This window comes from Phaenicophaeus curvirostris, chromosome 2 (genome assembly GCF_032191515.1).
Source record: "Phaenicophaeus curvirostris isolate KB17595 chromosome 2, BPBGC_Pcur_1.0, whole genome shotgun sequence".
NCBI classification, from domain to species: Eukaryota; Metazoa; Chordata; class Aves; order Cuculiformes; family Cuculidae; genus Phaenicophaeus; species Phaenicophaeus curvirostris.
The window spans coordinates 9,529,610-9,549,629 of record NC_091393.1 but is presented as its reverse complement, the minus strand read 5'-3'; the positions used below and the strand labels follow the sequence as shown (position 1 = coordinate 9,549,629).

The 20,020-nt window shown below is 37.7% G+C and overlaps 1 protein-coding gene across 3 annotated transcripts in view; it reads left to right on the top strand.

Moving 5' to 3' along the window:
• Nucleotides 1–20,020, top strand: part of ORC3 (origin recognition complex subunit 3) — a 40,481-nt gene that overhangs the window by 7,121 nt on the left and 13,340 nt on the right. For 2 of the 3 annotated variants that reach the window (XM_069851255.1, XM_069851256.1), the window contains 11 exons: nt 95–192; nt 4,757–4,901; nt 6,136–6,240; nt 7,009–7,163; nt 8,114–8,250; nt 10,333–10,492; nt 11,298–11,411; nt 13,111–13,244; nt 13,734–13,797; nt 17,372–17,488; nt 18,364–18,443. In XM_069851255.1, coding sequence (XP_069707356.1) covers nt 95–192; nt 4,757–4,901; nt 6,136–6,240; nt 7,009–7,163; nt 8,114–8,250; nt 10,333–10,492; nt 11,298–11,411; nt 13,111–13,244; nt 13,734–13,797; nt 17,372–17,488; nt 18,364–18,443 — 1,309 coding nt within the window. Of the gene's footprint in view, nt 1–94; nt 193–4,756; nt 4,902–5,346; nt 6,040–6,119; nt 6,241–7,008; nt 7,164–8,113; nt 8,251–10,332; nt 10,493–11,297; nt 11,412–13,110; nt 13,245–13,733; nt 13,798–17,371; nt 17,489–18,363; nt 18,444–20,020 lie in introns of those variants that run through there. The other variant, XM_069851257.1, reaches the window with a different exon arrangement.

The window sequence follows — 20,020 nt, the reverse complement described above, 5'->3', positions numbered from 1 at the left end:
TTGTTCTTGTTTCAGTTGACTGCTTCATTTTCTTCTCAACAACAACAAAAAATGTTTTGTTTAATAATCTTATTTGTGCTTTCTGTCTTTCTAGATCATGATTTCAGAGGAAGAAATGATGATTCAGAGGATGTCGAGTTGCGGTTTGCTAGTTGTCAGTCCTTATGGAATCAGATGAAATTGGAAACAGAGGTGAGTCTTACACCTACAACTAAAGCAGTGGTTCGCATTTACAACATTGCTGCTTGCTTCTTTCTTTCAGGAGATCTTTTTTACACCCATAGAAGGGCAATTAAGTAAAGCAATAAAAGGACAGAAATACTGACTAAGACTGAAATCTCTGTCCAGAATATAAAATAATAATAATAAAACCATCAATTACACATTACTTCTAGCCACACAACTATGTGCTTCTGATATTTCAAGCTGCTGCTTCGAAGCTTCTCTTCTTACTAATTTTCTTTTTTGTTAATTCCTTGCATACTGTTGTTCTACTTTCAGTTCCGTGCTTGCCAGCTTTCTCAGGCTTTGAGGCTGCCCTTGACCACCGGGTTCATAGCAGCCCAGGTTTCACAGTGGATTTATATGAATACAGCTGTATGGATGTCAAATACGGAATGACACAGCTGTGAGCCTCATCTGTTGAACGACTATGGACAGTGTCAATGGGGCTGGCTAGGTGGGGATTGGAGTTAATTTCATACTGAACTGTGGCCTCATAATTGTTGTGTATTAGATGGAATGCTGCTGTTGTGCCCCTACAGCCAGCTGGCTTGTGTTATAGTATGAATAACTGCTTCCCTAGAGCAGGGATTTCCTCCTCTAGTCAGGGTCAAGGATTCTGGGCAAGTATTCCATACTTCTCTGCCTGGTGTTGGGCTCTAGGTATTATGAGATGTTTTTTCCAAAGTTTGTTTTGGGATGTACAGTAGAAGCCAGCTGGATGTAGCTTACAGTGTGAACCCTTGGACTAAATTCCTCTAGTTTTATTCCAGTTATTCCATGATCCTGCTCACTTTGACTAGTCAGCACCCTTTTCAAACCACAACTAGCCAGGCTGAGCAATCATCGTGGTGCTGATACAGAGAACACACAGAAGCTTGTAAAGGTAATATTTGGTATCTTCCTGCCAGCTGCTCCAGCTCAACGTGTTAGCTACCAGCACTGGCAGTAGTATTGGCAGGTGTGCCAGAAGTTGCCTTGTCAGCTACACAGTTGACTACAGAGAAGGTAACATTCTGTAGCTTCTCTTGGAAGACGCTCTCTTCGATCTTCTTTCTTTGACACAGCGTTGTCAAGGCTTTTGAGAGAGTGCTTCTAGATTGCCAACCGTGGCTGCAGGATTTTCAAGCTGAAGAAGTGTTCCTTTTTCTCCTAGTGCTCTGCAAGGATTTCTCACAGAGCAGCAGGCACAGCCCAGCATAGCAAAAGCTCCCTTAACCACTCAGAAGCACCAAGTCATTGCTATCTGCAAAATCATCATTCTTCCCTGTTCTGAATTGCCCACGCTTGTTTTCTTTGAGGCTGCTAGGAGTTTGCCAAATACTTTACTCTGTTCTTCTCTTGATGGAAGTTCATGCTGCAATGACAAACTTAAATGGGCCTTGCCTTAGAGATTGATTTGCCCAAGGACAGATTATCTGCAGTTACTTTTGCTGCTAATCATAGAAAATTCTTTATATAGCTTCTGGGGAATCTCTGATATTTTTCATACTGAGTTTTGAATTGCCGTCATTTTATCCCGCTGTTGGCAAACTTAGAGGTAATAGTTGTTCTTACATATAAGACAACTGTGTAATAATTCAGGTTAGAAGGGACCTTAGAAAGTCTCTAGTCTGAACTGCTCAAAGCAGCATCATCTGTGTGAGGTCAGACCATGTAGGTAAGGACTTTACACAGTCAGAATTTTGTTTCTTATATACTTTCAAACCCTGGTGCAGTAAACCTGATCCATGTCAGAATGCCTGGGAGGTGTGTGGCTTGCTCATTTGGACTTACGTTCTAGGGGTTCTATTAGTGTGCTAAGGGAGCCTAGCAGGGTGTTCTCCAAAGTTTTTACCAGGATACTGCTACCTGATGATTTGTTGGTGAGCCGTGTGCTTGTGCTAGTGTTTTCCCAGTTCTCTGTTATCTACTGGAGGTATTGAAGAGGATTTGACCACCAGGTACTTTGTCGTGGAACACTCTTGGCCTTTGTATGTCCATCATAAGTTGTGCTGCGATCGTGACAGTAACATCTGTCATCTGGTGATGACATCCTTTCAGGCTTCTCACAACATTAAAAGCTGGCAAAAGTACTGCAGGAACCGTCCTTCATTTTTAGAAGGTGAATTTTGGACCTTTTTTGTTTCCATGTGGCGGAGTGTCCCGGTTTTGACCCCTGCAGTCAGTAGTGGCCTTGCAGATATTCTTAGTGTGGTACATCTCATCAAAGGCATTCAGAAACATTTCCTTCCCATTCAGAAACATTCCCTTCCCATAAGGTGAGAAATTCAGTTGTGCTACCAGGATCAGGGTATTAAACAAAAAGTCTAAGTACAGAGCTTTAATCTTGTAAGTTTACCTTAATGTGTAGATGATGGTTTTCAGACCGCACAACAGATAGTCATGACCAAAGCCAGTGTCATCGTGTGCTGAGCTTCCAGTTTGCGTGGCTTTTCCACAGTGAGGCTGTCATACAAGTCACTTGGAACACAGAGCAGCCTCGTGTGCTTCCTGGAACCCTACCGAAAGAGTGCCGGTAACAAAGTTGTTTTGAGAAGAAAAGACTGATGGATTTTAGGAAAGCTTAAGTACAAGTGTAGACTGAATTCCATTGTCACAAGTGTACATTGGAATAATAACGTATACTATAACTATGCAAAGTAAGGGCTTAGGTTATTCTTAGGGCAGCTGAGTGAAAATGTGCACAATGATGATCAGAAGAAGCTCAAGGTCTGATGGGTTCTGAAGCAGAAGCACTGAGGATTATTATGGGGTGTATGGTTGTAAAGGAGCTGGTATGATGTAGTTTTAAAGCTGATGGTGTAAACTCTTCTTATTAAAATGCCATTTAACTTTTTTTTCTGAGTTGCCATAAAATTTATCAGGTGGGACCTCAAAGGTACACAGTCAACATCAGAAAGGCCAGAAGAATATTTTTAATAAGTAATCAGCGAAAAGGGTAAGATTACTGTATGTAGAGTTTTATCAGTTGTTTAGGAGAGTGAGAGGAAATGGAGCTCGCATTTTTGAGCAGGCATCGTGTGCAACTCCCTGGAGATGTGACTAACTCCTTTTGTAGCTGCCTCATCAATGCTGCTAGTGACAGTCTTTACCACTTCATTTAAAATCAAGTTCGCTATTGTGTGTGTCACCTCTTGTTGCTAATAAATCTTGATGATTATTTTACTGGGGGCAGGAGTTTAATCTTGTTGCTAATATCTATGTTCTAGAGTATATATTGGTATCCTGAACTTCAGAGTACAGTTTATATTTTTGTCTGTTCTAGCAGAAGGCATATCTTGGATTAGAGGTAGGTTTTCAAAGGCACATAATTAATAAAATACAAAATTCTGCCTATATGTATCTGCCTTTAAAAGTTTTATCCCCTCTGCTTTTTCTTGCCTTTCCTATATTCCTGCGTATACATATTGTACAAAAATCATCCTGAAGGGCAAAAGACAGTGTAGTAAATGTGGCAGTCGTGTGGTTTAATCTTTTTTCGTGTAAAATATACTTAATGCTTTCTTTATTATTGTCTTCCATCCTGAATTAGATTTGATGGAGCTGAATATTTGCTCTTGATACTGAAAAAGCTGGCAAATAAACTCTCTAAGACTCATTTTGGAGTTTAGAAAGCAAGCATCCTTTATTACGCCTGGGCAACATGCGGGAGTGATCTCCATCAATCATGTGCAACGAGACAGGAGCTAGTTACAGAATATATTTCCCACTTACATGCATATGTATAAATTTTCCTAGAAATCTTATGCAAATTCTGTTACTTTCCACTGTCTAATTTGATGTTATGAAACTTTGCAACAGTCAAAACTCTTGCTAATTTGGAGCGGGCTCCAGCTCTCTGCTTGACCTTGGCTTTAAGATAAGTGAAAACTCCTAAGAGAGGTGATTACAGAAGGAGAGACATCTGTTCAGCACAGATCATACTGAACACACGACGTTATCATCTTCAAAGAACAAACAATGTCTAGAAAACACTGTTGTAAAGCAACCATGCTGTCAGAGGGACATTCTGTTTAACTTTGAAAAACCACAACTGCTTAGATGAAATTTTACTGTACTTTACCTTAAATCAAAATATTCCACTATGAAATATTCCACATATTGTATCACTCTCATATAGATTTCTCAGAAAAATATTTACAGATGTTTTTAAGCCTAGAGAAATAGTAGGAATTTTCATGAACATTCTTCAGAAACTTAATATATTGTTTTATTACGTTCCTACGTCACTTACACATTGTCAGTATGTTTCTGTTTTTTCTTCTTTAAAGCCTGAGATGTGACAACATGGTTAAGCTCATTTGCTTTCCAAGTTATTGTTGAGGCATTTGACCAGAAGCTTCAAGAGGGGAAACATCTCTGCCACGCAGCAAATAAATTAGTATATTTATAATTCACAGGAAAACTTAGTGTTGCTTAAAATTTTACCCTGGAGTTACAAGTTTTAAAAATTATGCAGGAAAGGATAGGAAATGGAAGATATTCTGGGTGTCCGCACTTCTATAAATAAAATCTCTCTATTTGTTTACAGCAAGTACAGGAAGACTTGAATAAGCAGCTATTCGATAACCTAGTAAGTTTTTTGAGGCGGGCTCATTCTGAGTTCCAAGAGAAGACAACAGAATGGACTTGTCGGATCAAGACCAGAGAAATCCCTACTGCAGCTCTTGTGTTAGGTAATTTTTTAAAGATACATTTTGCTATGTGCATGTGCTTAAAACTGACACAGATCAAATAAAAATACATTGCTGATTTCCAGAAATTACTGCAAGCAATATTGCTTCAGAAATGTTAATGGGAGGAAGCACTGTAAGCACTTTGTCTCCGTGCATAATAGTGCAGTAAGGTAACACCTCCCCGAAAGGTCTGTCTTAGGCAGCTGGCAGTGATTTGGATATTTTTTTTCCTGATGCACTGCAGATGCTTTGATTCTGTCCCTGTTTCTGCCACCAATGCGCTTGGTGGTTTCTGTGATTAACCATGGAATTACACAGCTTCTGTATTTCTGATATATGTTCTTGCAGTGCATCTTTACATGTAGAAAAACAGTGTCATTATGTTGGAAAAGGAGAAGAGAGTGAAGAAAATAACTGAAAATCTTATTAGTGAAGTTAGTGACATTCTGAAGTCTGTCTTTGTTTTTTTTCCTTTCCCCCCTCCTTTATTTCAGAGGGTTGTAACTAATCCTAAACCTGGGTCGAGGCAACCTGATTGCATTTTCAGTGGATTGTTTTGGGAGTCTAAAATCAGGACTGTGCTTCAAATTTACCATGTGAGCACTAATAAATCCTGGAAGGTAGTCTACTTTTGTAGGCAGTGGAAAGTGAGAAGTTCCTGCTCTGAATATGTCTGTGGAAGAAGCTACGAATTGCCTTCTGGAGGCGCTTGTTATTCCTTTTGGTTAACTAAATACGTTGGCAAAGCCAGTAAATATTGAGTAGTTCATGGTAAATTCAGGCTGTAGTTCTTAGTAACTCATCATTTTCCTCGTTATACAAGCCATGTGAGGATCTGGGTCTCAGGCATATGCACTACTCTTCTAGAGAAGGTGAATTTCATCTTGTCTGCAAGCCTTAAATGACTGTGGATGAATTCCAAGGGTATGAGGAGCAGGGAAGTTAGAAAACCAATCCCACTCCTTGCATGTTTGCACCCTTGAGAAATCTTTCTTTAAAAAAAAACCAGGAGTCTTTGTAGTGATTCCCTGTTCCTTATAATCGGCTAATATTAACATTTTTGTCTAATCTTGTGCTAGTTTTTCATCTTTTTTCTTAGGTGATGTGGTGCTTTTCATTCCTTCCTTGAATATTTAAGGTGTCTTCTGGTTTTTGTCTGCTGTTCAGTTTATTTTCTATTGCTGTGGTCACAAATCACAGGAAAAATGCCCTTTAAAGTTTGTCCTTTTTCTAGGTGTAAATGTTACAGACCATGACTTGACTTTTAGAAGTCTCTCAGAAGTCCTTCAGAATAATGTTACTCCCTACATAGCCTTGCTGGAAGCCAAAGATTGCCCAGGTAAGTACTGCAGTAGCTTTGCTTCTTCATCTGAATAAGCTGTCAGTTAACTAGAAATTCTAATTTTTGCCCCCAAATTTAAGAATAATGGGATGGAGGGATCTTGAAGACTTTCTGAAGATTTGCTCAATCCTATGCAAGCATAGCAGTAATGCCCACTGTATTGTAAGAGGTATCCAATTCTGATTAAAATATTTAAGTTTGAAATACTACTTAGTTGCAGCATAAATGTCAAGAGCACGCTGCTTGGTGTATAACATTTTGAAATTGTGGGTTGGTTTTCCTCTTGTTTAATTGAACAGTGTATGTATGTATTCTACTTTCTAAACACTTAAAGTCACATTATTACAGTCAGGGAATGGGTAGAATAAAATTTTGTTCCACTCTGTGCTCCTTTTTTTATTTTTCAAGTAAAAAAGGTAAAAATCACTTACAGTACCCCCAGATCTGTGGTTTGGCTGCCTAATTTATTCTTAGGTCACTCTAATAGTGTGTGGCTGGAGTTCAGGAAGGGTGCAGTTCCCAACTTGGATTGTTGTTATCTGGGCAAATTAATAGGATAGCTTCTGTTGCATTAAGAACGGGCTTATCATGAACACTTTCAAAGTTTCTGGAACACAAGATGTGTATTCTAGAGAGAGAAGGAGAGTAATTAGAGAATTGAAAAATATTAAGTGACAACTTGCATAATATTTTAGTGTCTGAGTTGGAGAAGTGTTATTGAATAACCAAATGTCTTTACTGTGTGTCTAAAAATGTGTTGCGAAGGCATAAAAAATCTGATGCAGAAGCTGATAGGGCAGCTGATGAACTGCTATGTAGATGTGGACTCATTGGAAGATGAGGACTATGTGCAGGTTTCCCAGAATAGGATACGTTGTTCAATGACTTCTCTTATCAACTGGTATGAAAGTGTAACAGAGGTATGATTTTTTTTTATTTTTTTTTTGTATTACCAGTTTATAAGAAAGCCTGATCTTTAGGTGGTTTTAAAAAAGGAATTGGATAACTCAAATTTCCGTGCCATGGTGAAAAAAATGCCAAAAGTTAGCTTCTCATTTAACACTAAGAAATAACTGAGATTGAGCTGATTCGAATATAAATCTGTAGCATATGTAACAAATGTTGAGTTACTTTCTGATGAGTTATCGGTGTTAGGATTCTGAAAACCAAGCAAAAAGCACTATTTTGTCATATATTTAATTGGGAACTAGAATCTTAAAATGCAGTATCGACTTCATGCCAGATGGTTTTCTCCCAGGAGAGCTGAGATATTTTGCTTATTGAAACAAAACTTTAGGAAAGAACAGCCATCCGGGGGAAAGGCGCCGTATTAGTGCTAATGTGCCATTATGTCATCCACAGCCCACGCCACATTGGCAAGCAGTGAGAAAATAATTTCTAAAATGTTTTTGTATCCTTGTGTTTAGTAAAGCTAATGAAGTTTTAAGTTTTGTTTCTAACATAAAGAGAAGTTGCAAACTGATTTTACGATGACTTCATCAGAGCAGTGTGTTAAGTTTAATGAGTACCTGATCTTCTTGCTGCTGAGTAAAGATACAGGAAATAGGCAAAGTCCAGGTGCATAACTTAGATCTTCTCCCATAATCCCAACAAAATTTCATCAGTTCTGTGTCACAGACCTGTTCTTGTCTTTGTTTGAATGTGAGTTTTTAAAATTTGTTTATTCTTTGTGCTTCCTGCTCTGCCGAACAGAAGGAAGAAAAATTGCATTTCTAGACAGTAATAATAAATAACAACTGTAACAAAAAGTCTGTTGTGTCACTTTGGAACATTATAATATTGTAGATTTGATTCAATCTTTTTATTTTCCTGTCTTCTTTTTATTAATGCATAACAAATGGCTTTAAAGAAAACAGATTCTGAAACTCCGAGCAAAAAAAGAACTTCCTCTTCTAGACACTGCCAATCTCCTCTGATTGTAGTTGTATTCAAAGACATGGAAAGTTTCACCACAAAAGTACTTCAGGACTTCATAGTCATCAGCAGGTAATGTGACCTGAAGTTCAGTTTGTCCACTCCTTTACACATTTTCTATTTGCAGCTGTTTTGAAGTGTCACAGTGAAGCTAGTGGAGAGTTGGAATCAAATATTGATGCTGCATCTTTGCAGCAGTGGTTAAGCAAAACCCCTGTTTGCTAGGTTTTGGGAATGAATAAATCCTGAAGCTACCTTGGGACTCTGAATCAGAGTCCCTAAGGGCTGGGTTGAGATCTTGGGTGGCTGATTTAGTTCTTTACACAAGAGGATTTATTCATACTAGTTGTTATGGAATTTGTGATTTTGAAACTAATTTTCTAGGATACCTAGATATTTCTTCTGTAGACTTAAAATTGTTTTCAGAGTATATTTTTAATATGATTGTGGATGTAGTGCTGCTTCAAGGTCACTGTCCTGCTAATAGGAATATATAAAACTTATCTACGCATTTCTCAGCGTTGACCAGGATCTGTAATGAGTAGCTGGCTTTTTCAGGTGCTCCTGTGCTTCTGTCCTTCCTTAACATGTCTTCCTTAGTAGCATCTCATGCATTCTGATGAAAATCCCATGCTGTTCTCTGAAAAGAGCATCTTGCGAGGTTAAAGCTACAGCTGCAGCAGAACTGGGGCTGCACTTGTACAATTAATTCAGCTGCAGTGTACGTACCTGACGGCACATCCGAAAAGAGTTAGGCAGTTTCACTTGCTCAGAGACCCACAATAAAAGTGTTTTTCTACTTCAGCTCTGGCAGGTAGGTTAGGGAACACTTTGAGAAGTAAAATCAGAAGTGCAGAATTATATGGAAACAATTAGGGCATAAGGCAGGGGAAAATGAGTTTTTAGTTGTTTAATTGTTGTGCCTTATTTTGTTTTTTGTGGTAAGGATAAGCACCTGATTATGAGCATGCACAATATAGATGAAGTGCAGTTTATGTCTGTCCATTTACTATTTGCAAATATGCATTTTTTTTCATTGACTATGTCTCTTCAGAAAAAATGTTTAGAGGATTTAAATGATCCTATAACTAAAGATTATGTTGATTAAAGTAGAAGGGGGTAACATAGAAGCTTGGCAGAGTTGCATAATACCTTGAAACAGATCTTTGAGAGAATTGTAGAGATTGGTTTATTCTCTCTGTTTCAGTCATAAACCTTTAGTAATAAGGGTGAAGTGAGTAAATGTGAGAGGTTCTTCTCATTTTGTTAATCATGAGATTCAATTACTCTTCAATATTCTTTTATGTTATCAACAGTGGACAGTAGTCTGTGAAGTTTATTATTTGTTGTTATTTAAGTCTCTAGCAACTACTTTTGAGGAGTTAGAGAAATGAAATAATTGTGCGACAATAATTAAAATGGAGAAGTCAAAAAATTGCTTTGGTGAAAAGAGAGGAAAGGAATAAATTATCAACTTTGACCGGAAGGTTTTTAGGATATCAGAACTTTTATCTCCTTGAAACTAATGAAAATGGAAACTGATGATGAAATAACGCTGAAAACACTGTATTTTATGTAATTTCTATGCTGTTCACAAGGAATACAGTAGTCAGTTCTCATTACCAGTTCTCATAGTATATCCTAAAAAGTTATCTGAAGAGGAAGATTAATCTGCAGAAGCTGGAATTCTTTTTTTTTTAAGTATAACGGGAACATAGAATGTTAGAGGGGTCTCATATTTATTTTAAATTTATTAAATGGTCTAAAATTTGTTAGTTGTTTAATGTCTCTTCTTACGTTTTCTCTGTTTCTTTGGAAAAAAGTTCACAAGATTAAGTTCTCTGAATATAAATTTGGGGGAAGATGGGACCAGTACAGTCCTATAACTGAAAAGATGCTTTTTTTATGCCATTTCCTGTAATTTTAATCCTAAAATATAATTTAATTTGCTTTTCTACTTTAGGTCTTAAATAGCTTCTGTTCTTTTCCATTTTACTCCACATTAAAACTCTTGATTTATTGGCAACTAGTCTTAGATGCAGAAAGAGGTAAATTCAGAGATCAGTGCTGTAGTAGGAATGCAATGGATTTGTTTCATGATTTTCTATAATGTAACTATTATGTTTTTTTTTTCTCCCTTCCCCCATAATCTAGTCAGCATATCCATGAATTACCTCTAGTACTGATTTTTGGAATTGCTACATCTCCAATGATTATCCACAGCTTACTTCCTCACTCTGTTTCCTCTCTGCTGTGCATAGAGCTTTTCCAGTCCCTTTCCTGTAAGGAGCACCTGTCTACTGTAATTGACAAGGTAATTCTTTTCTAAATAGGAGTAGTGTGTATTCAAGTACAGCATATGTGTGGCCTTTAAAAAGTATGTTTGTCTGAAGCTTTTGAAATGGAATCTGTTCCCGAAAGCTGTGGATTTTGGATATTTCTACTCATAGCTGCAGAGTAGCTTAATACTGAGAGCCTCCTTGTCTCTATGAGACACTTGCACATCTGCTTTCATCTTTCGTTGGCGTTGACATCTGTGCTTGCATACTCGGGCAATTACACTTTGACATCCCCACATCTTTTTTAAAAGTAGTGCTTTGAACTGAGTTTTACTTTGTTCCAGAAAAAAAAGATAGCTTTAAACAGAAAAATTCAGTTCAGCCTGTCTGTCAGAAATTCGCGGAGTTATCCAGATGGTTGAGCCATGTAGATGCTGTGCCTGTGCGATTCATGGTGCCCTGCTTTGTGCAGGATTTCCAAAATCAATGTTACACATGCTGAAAGTGGTGGTATCCCTGGCTGTTGCAGCAATCTATGTTCTATTGTTAGTAATTTAAAAATAAATACAAAAATAGTCTTAAGCAAAACTAACTTCAACCATTGCATATTAGTAAAAGGTACTTACAAAAAATGTGGTGAAATAATAAACTGAAAATGAATCTTTGCTTGAACTTTTGGTGGAAATAGTGTTGTTAGAAGTTGGCGGTGTATTTAGTATCTCATTTAGTTAAATGCTAACACATGCTGAGTGTTGTATCAAGTTGTATATATAAATTTTGCTGAGCTGAATTTGGGAAAGAATTTCTACTATGGCTATTTTTCTCTTTTGTCTCCCTTAGCTGCTTCTGACAGCCCACTTTCCCTTTAAACTGGGTGAGAAAGTTATGCAGGTTCTCATCAACGTATTCTTGTACCATGATTTTTCTGTCCAGAATTTTATGAAAGGATTTCAGGTAGGCAATGGTAAAAAGAACTCAAATTATGCTTGTGAAAACAGAGGGTAATTACGAGGCACTTGGGTCCTAATCTTGCTGTCACTTAATTGGATGAAAAAAAATCTCCTTTATAAACAGCTTAAATCTATGAACAGGTGGGTGTTTTAATGTTAAAAACTTAGCTGCTAAGGTTGTAAGGGAAAGCTCGTAGGATGGATCTGAAGGAGCGTGTAAAAACTTACTCTGCCACAAAAAACCTGTATTTAAAGTTTGCATTTAAAAGGGTGACCTGCCTTAGTGGGTAGAAAGACCTTCATTTTACTGTAGTTTACCTTGTAGCTTCTGACATCCCTGGCAGAACTTTCCAGCTCTGATCCTCTGCACCATATCCTGGTTCTCTGTTTTGTCGTGGGGCGAGTAGGCTACAGCAGAGTCTCTTCTCCACCTTAACTCTACTGGCACAGTTTCTAGATACAGACTTCTTACATTTTCAGGGAGACGGGAGCTGTAGGGTCAGTTAATTTATGCCTTGAAGTAGGTGGTGCTTGCGCTCCAAGAAGCTTTGCAGCAATGCAGGAGTTCTATTTACCCTCTTAGGAGGCAAACTGGAAGACTTAAAGGTTTTCAAAAAGTAGTCTATACAGAGCATGATAGTTATATTTTTATTGGCATATATATCTTCATATCTAGATATATTTTTAGAGTGAAGTAAGCCTCCTTGTAGCATTTGTGGATTGCAGACAAGTTCTTAGAGGAATGTGTAGTCCCTGTAATCTGTTTTAATGCAGGACTGTGAAATTGTTTCTTTCTTGCCTGTTTCCGTGAGCGAACCCATTAGTAAAACATGCCCTTTTGGTATCATATACCCTTAGAGTGTCTCATTCTTTGCTATCTAAGAGTCAATGCCTACACATGGGATGGAGAAATATCTTTGCTGTAGTACCTCTTCCTGCAGACAGACCTCTGTCGGCATTCATAGATTTGAGCTCCTCTTACTGGAAGGAGTCACCAGGATTTAACAATTTTCCATTGGCCTGATACAAAAATACAAGTCCTAGCCCTGACAGCATATGGGTGTGTTATTATATGCTAAAAGTATTTAGGGATGAAGCAATAACAGATCAGATTTCCTGAGTGATAGGTACAAGGGATCCATCACCTCATTATGTCTAGGAGCGATGTTAACTTTTCCGACAGGAAGCCTTTCCGCTTTGACAGTTCTTAAGTTTTAAAAGTTATTACTGAGGTAGTCTGTTTGAGTTTTTGTTTTCTTTTTAAGAATAGATATGGTGAGTATATTCTGCAAGGCTCTAATGCATTTAGTGCAGCTGAAATCAGTGATAAAGTGTGTTTGTACATACGCATGGTAAGAGCTTAGCAGGGTAGTTTTGTGTACATGAAACAGAAGTTGGAATTGGGATGTGTGGTAAGTTTGCTTGTGTACAGTAGTTGCTTTTCACATCTTTAAATATAGTTTTTGTTATTTGCGAGCACCGGAGCACGTACAGCAAAAAAAAAGGTAATTATGTGACTGTATTTAAAACTGAATAATCAGTGTCCTGTGGTGACTTATGGGAGAATTGTAAACTGTAATGAATCTTTTTAAAGGAATACTGTTGCTACCATTCTAGTATATGCACTGTAGTAAGAACAAAGCATTTAAAAGGTAGGTATAGCAGGTATTATTAACATCTCTGGCTCTTGCTTTGTTTTTCAGCTTTGTATTTTGGAGCATTTCTATTCTGAGCCTCTTAGTGTACTGTGTTGCCAACTGGTAGATGCTAAGAAGAGGGTGAATTCTTTATCACATAATCAATGTGAAAACATTCGAAGACTGCCCTCCTTTAGAAGGTAAAAGGCAAAATACATTTTTTTACAATATTGTATTTAGTTGGCTTTAAAAAAATCATAGAAGGAATCTGTAAATATAGTTCTGTGAAAACTGTAGATCACTTGTGCATATTTTTCTATAGAAAGGTAAATCGATCAAAAGGATGACTGTTCTAACTAATTTCAGGAAGCCTTGATGTTCTGGTCTAGAGAGTGCAGCTTCTGGCATATGTAATCCCTTGAAGTTTTTCCGTCTTGTCCTTAATAAAGGAACTAGGTATTATGACACATGGACATAAATCACTTTTGAACTTGTTAAGCTGACTCGGAGCATAATCTCTAAGGGTTTGGAGTGGCCTTTCAACTTGCTGGATTTGACTGTCCCTTTTTTTGAATCTTTCCAAATAAATCCTTACAGCAGCAGAAACTTTTTGAATTTTTTTAACCCTGTAATCTTTAATCATACTTTACATTATAATTTTTATGTTCTTGGTTTTTTCTTGCCATCAGGTATGTGGAAAGTCAAGTATCAGAGAAACAGATTGCACTACTGACAGCAGACGGCTTCTTAAAGGTAGAATTTTAGAATGTCTTCAAAGAGAAAAACAACTTTTGCAATATATTAGTTTGTCAAGCATAATATAGTGCAAGACTAAGAGGGTAGTTCTGTATAATGTCTTTCATACAGTACATAATGTGCTTCATGTCCAGTAATGGTGAACTATGATTGGCAGGTCAAAATTCCAGGTCTCTAGGGTTGCCAAGTATGCCTTTATACAAAGCTGCAGAACTTTTCTTGCATCAACTTTTACATATGTCTAGAAATATAACTGCTTATAAAGAAGATTACAGGGTTTATTTATGGTCTGGTCTTCTAATGCTTACTCAGACTGACTTGGAGAGTCAGTGAAGTGTTTGAACAGTAATTAATATTTTACAGAGGTTATTTCATAAGCTCTTAATCCTCCATACCCTCTGTGCAGTTTCTGGATGAATTCAGTAGGGCAGTCTAGGTCCTGAGCCACGCATTCACACCAGATGTGAATTAAAACTTGTAATTTATGTTACATGTTTATCTGAAGGTCTGTCAAGTGATTAAAGTTTGACTACCACTATTGTGAGACCTTTAGGAATTCACTGACAAAGATCTGTTGGTTATTTTCACCAGCTTAGGGGAAAGGGTTTCTCCTAGCTCTTCATCTCAGCTATAGCTAACCAGTCAGGCATGTGGTACCATGAGAGACAAAGCAATTAATTTATCATAGCAGAGAATCCTGGTCTGCGAGGACTTTGAAGTGCGAAGAGGATTGTTAATGGCTGGAAGAGATATTGGTACCAGGCAAGTCTGCAAGTGCAGTGCAATTATAGTAGTCAAGGCAAGACATGATTTATACATGATTTTATGATCCATAGCCTTCAGTGGCAAAACCAGCTTTAGCTACTGCTATTCGTTTGCTATTTATTCACACCTCAGCAAATGTGCCGGCACAAATGCTTCAGTGGCTCTGCAATGTATGTAATTTGAGAAACAATCCAATTAAAGTAATCTGACCAAAAAAGAAAAAAAGAAAAGACAAAACTTAGGATGCTTTGCTGAGTTGTTTCTGCAGTGTGATTTCCTCAACGCTGTTTGCTCTGCAGGTGCATAAGTGCTTCTGTTGAAACAACAGGATGAGGAGGGAATGAGCAGCTGAGACTCTGTCTTTGTTTAAAGACTATGTAATGGGCTGTGACTTTGAAAACTAACAGCTCATCAACTTAAGATTTGTGTGTTTTAAGTTTTATGTTTAATAATATACCCTTTATCTCACAAGCCACACTCTGTAAGTTTAGGAACGAAGCTGGAATTCTTCTATGTATGCGTTTATCACGCTTCTGACAAATTTTAACTGAGGGCATTTGTTCTAATCTCTACAATAAGGGTAGGAGTATTGTTGCATTGCCAAGCTGGCAGTGTAGTCTGCTTGGGGAGAAAAGGCCCTACTGCTGCATTTATGAGGTGCTGTTTATTCTATATGTTGTGCTAATCTACAATGTCATTCCAAACTTTGGAAACGCTTTCAAAATAGCTATGGTACTGCTTCATATACATTTACTGTTCGTGTTCAGGAGCAGGTAAACTTGCTGTTCAAGCTTAGCACCTAAACCTGATACCCTTTGTCCTGCAATTTCTATTAATGTTGCTACCACTTTTTTAATAACCATGGAAAAAGTTCTGCCTATTCAGAATAATCAGTTTTAAAAGCAATTTTACATCCTAATTCTTGCAACTCTGAAAGTTTTTGTGGCAAATTTCGTTTGAAGTTACATAAATATGACACTGTATTTAGAGAGGTAACATTGCATAGTCTTCTCATAATGTTTTCAAAATCTTCTAAAAGAGAATATGTCTTTTCACTGTTATTTGCAAAATAAGTAGTCCTACTGCATTGCAATTTGTGTATTAACTGCATCAGTCTTGAGCTGGGAAAGATGAGGGAAAAAGGTGCTATTGTGCTCTGAGTGTAGGGAAATAAGATTGGTGGAGCAGCATTAAAGAAAACTTGTTTTCTTCTCTTAGCTTTTTTTTGTAGTGGGGATATTTTGTTGTTTATTGGGGTTTTTTTTAATGATCCTGCTTAGAATTAAAATACAGACTTGTGACTGTCTACCCTAAGGTCTTGTCTTGGAAGGCATTTAAGCAACTGTTACATCAGTGACCCTTATATTTTAATAGATGAGAATCTATGTGGAGAAATGTCTTTAATGTTTTTAATAATCTGGAACATCTTTAGCTTTCTGCAGCACTGAGTATCTTTGTTACATTCAGTCTTTGCAGTATGATACTTAACCTTTTCACAGGCCTTCCAGTACATGAAGGGGCTACAAGAAAGCTGAAGAGGGACTTTATACAGGGGCATGGATTGATAGGACGTCAGGGAATGGCTTTAAATTGGAAGGGGAAAGATTTAGGTTAGAGAATATGAAGAAATTCATCCCGCTGAGAGTGGTGAGGCGCCGGCCCAGGTTGCCCAGGGAAGCTGTGGCTGCCCCATCCCTGGAGGTGTTCAAGGCCAGGTTGGATGGGGCCTTGGGCAGCCTGGGCTGGTGGGAGGTGTCCCTGCCCGTGGCAGGGGGGTTGGAACTGGGTGGGCTTTAGGTTCCCTTCCAACCCAAACCATTCTACAATTCTGTGACTGATTCTATGATCCACATGTCCATACTTATATTGCCTGCAGATAGTTTTGCCTTTTTTTTTTTTTAAAGCATTGATAGCCTTTGTTCCAGTTTAACTGCAGAGAACTCTGGTGGCTCCTTTTTATTTTTCTCTTTCAATTTGGAACAGCTTGCTCAGAGCTGAGCAAAATGGCAATAAATTATGTATGGAATCCTGTGGGTTCTTCCTCTTTATCTTTGACCAAAGGCAGGTGAGAGAAGATCTTCAGTTCACAAACTTAAATGTAATGAGCCCAAAGTACTTCTTAATACAGCTACCAGAAATTTTGCCTGTGTTTTTCCAGAAGTGTTATGTACCCTGCTATGGGAGGCCAGTGATAGTGAGATGCCATCCAGTAATCTCAGTAGCAGCAGTTAGTAATTTCTTTTTCCTAATACATGACTTCTTTTCCTGCACTTCTCAGTCTGTAAATAAAAAGAAGTCAAATTAAGAATACATAGGAGCAGCAATTGCATGTTTTTTTATTTTCTTTTCATGTATACCTAAGTAATAAAAATAGCAATATAAGAAATTAAGTGCATTTGTGACATAAAAATGCAAATAATAACGATTTGAATACAAGTAGCTATATAGTTTCTCATTGCCCATTAAAAGTGTAGTGTATAGTATTATTTTTCCAAGATGACACACCAAATCCAAAGGCTAAATATAGTTGAAAGTAGTAAAATCATACTGCTGATCAATAATAATTTTCCAGTGAGATGGAGGAAGAAAGTAAAGTTACTGATATGCAATGTGATTGCAGTGAATTGTTGAAATACAGAATTTTTTAAAATTTTTTTTTTTGTGCACAGTGGTCTTAATTTAACACTGCTGATTTAAATCATAGCTCACCACAATGTCGAAACTTCAGTGTAATTTTAAATGCTTTATGAATGTTTTAAATAAATGGGTGTCAGTATGACTTAAAACAATTACTCTGTCACTGCAGGAAGTAGTACAGAAGTTGCTGGAGGACTTGCATGTTTACCATGAAAATTACATTCCGGTTCTAAGATGTCTTCATGTTTTCACGTCTTCTCTTCCAAAGTATCCTTTGGGCAAGCAGGTGATGTACTGTTATTCCATTTTAGTGAAACATGTTGGGGTTTTTTGTTTCAGAGTGTGACATCTGAATAGATATGTATTACTTTTGTTTACTATTCTGCTGCTTTGCCCCCTGCTACTTAAAACGGAGACAGACGCCTTCTTGCTATGGTCAGAGGGCAACAGCATGTGATTTCTTTTAGTGGCACGGATGATATCTCGTCAGCCAACAGGAAGGAGTTTCATGGAGGAGGCAGATGCACAGATCCGCAAAAGAATCCGCACATTTCCTTTCCCCACCTGGGATTTTCTGAATGCATTGCAGACAATGTGTTCTCTTCTACCACCTTTTAGCTCGCTAGTCAAATTCAAGTGAAGAGGCTGAGTTTTAACAACCTTCTGTGCAGAACAAAATGATAGTAAGGGAACAGTGATAATTGCCATATGGCTCTACTGTCATTAAATGCACCTTCTTGAGCTAAGCAATTTCTTCTGCAGCTAGAAGAGCAATATATTCTGTGTATGTGCACTTGTCTGTCAGTTCCCAATGTATTCCACGCTGTTACTGGAGTCTGTCCCTAACTACAAAATCAGCATGAACTGTAGCAGTATTTGAGAATGAAAAGATGTTTTAGCTAGAGCATTTGATTGGGGTTCCTCTCTGTTCTCCACGTTTATCTTCATCTGAATGTTAGTTGTTTGAAACCTGTTGCAGAGCAACATGAGGAGCTTGGTTCTGTAAGGTACCAAATGCTGTCATTTCTTCTGTAATCATTCCACATCTCTGGGAAACAAGCACCAAATGAATTACACATTACTTTGAAAAGCTTGTTGTAAGAGTTCTGTGTTGCTTTGTTTGTAAAACACTTGATCCTTTCTTCACCTTCTGCATAACAGATCAGGGAGCTGCACTGTGCATGTTTGGAAAACCGAGTGTGGGAGACAGAGGAGTATGAGTCATCTCTTCAGCTAGCAAGGTGATTTTTCTTCCTCCATTTTGTTTTAATACCACTATACTCGTGGAGAATATCAGTCATCTGTTATTCTGAAATTTAAGGCTTGGGATAGTGCCTGTTCACAGCTAGTTGTAGAAGTGTTTGTAAGTATAATTGACTACTGTTTTCAATTTGTCTTTCTACCATTTCCCATGAAACTCAACCAGGTTCTAATACCTTTTATGCCCCAGTAATTATGCTGAAACCACTGAGATTACTCTGTGCAAATGAGAACGTCAGTTGGGTTTTGTTTTTTAAAGTATGATTGTGTTAGATATTATCAACCAATTTAAATTTAGTTGGCTTAAATTTTAATGTTGTGAAAATTAGAATCCGTTCCAAATGAGTAGCTGAGGCCTTTCTTATTTTTCTGTTTTGCTACTGCCTCCCTGCCTCCTTTGTCTAACGGTTTGTGCAGGGACTGAGTTAATTTTGTGTGTTTTGTGAGTTTAGGACTTCAGGAGAGCCTGCACTTGTTTTGTGTGTCAGTGTTTAAAATGGAAAAGTAATCTAAGCCAATTTTCTTAATAAAAAAAACCTTCAATTGCAGTGTTGCAGGACATTTATTTATTCAAATAGTACCTCAGCTCTCTCATACGAGGAGCTGGTGCAATGCCACTGCCATATAACTGCCTCCAGAGCCTCTGGGTTTGTGATATTTGTTGTGTCTTACAGTAAAATTGCATAGAAAAACCATGTCAGTGCTGTGTGGAGGATAACTTTCTGGGCTTATATACACAAGGAAGCAGTGTCAGACTGTACCTTCGCCATACTGAGAGGTTCTTGTGCACCACCACTGCGCTATGTGCTTTACCCTCATCCCTTTTAAAAGATTACATCCCACAATCTTTCCTTCTTAATTCTTTTCTGACTCTCCTGAATCTTGACAGCACTCCATTACCTATCAACCCTTGCCCACAAAGGTGTCATTTTGCTTTCCTGTACTGTCTGTTCTGTAATCTCTTATAACTCTTGGCCATTTTTCCTCTCCTTTTTCTCCTCCTATATTTAATTTGCTTTCTTCCACTCTGAATTCATCTTCCTTTTCTCCTCTGTCAAAGTTGATGCTGCTGTTATATTTTGGCTTGATACCCTTTTATTCTTATGTGTTCATCCCCCTCCTGTTTTTCCTCTGGTCCTGGCTCCTACTGTGAGAGCTTCTGATAGAAATACAGTGATCTTGGACATAAATGATTCTCTTTTTGAATACAAGAATTCTCTCATTTTTCTAACAAAACTCCTTCAATGCTATTCCTTCAAATATTTGGAATTCTAGCTGTGATTTGTTATTTTTTCAGCTTTTAACTTTTTCTTTAACTCCCTTTTGCATTTTACACATACTTCTTCTTTTCTCTGCTTTTTCTATGTACAATCTTGCTTGCTGTCTTTCAGAAGAAAATGATAAAATATCTTCTCTCCACTTCTCACAATCATCCTTTTTATTTTTCCTGTTTGCTCAGTTATAGAGGTTATCCACTGTTCTTTATGTCTTCCCAGGGGCCACATCACCTATTGATATCCTTATGTTCATGCTCTCCCATCCTTTGTTCTTCTTTTCA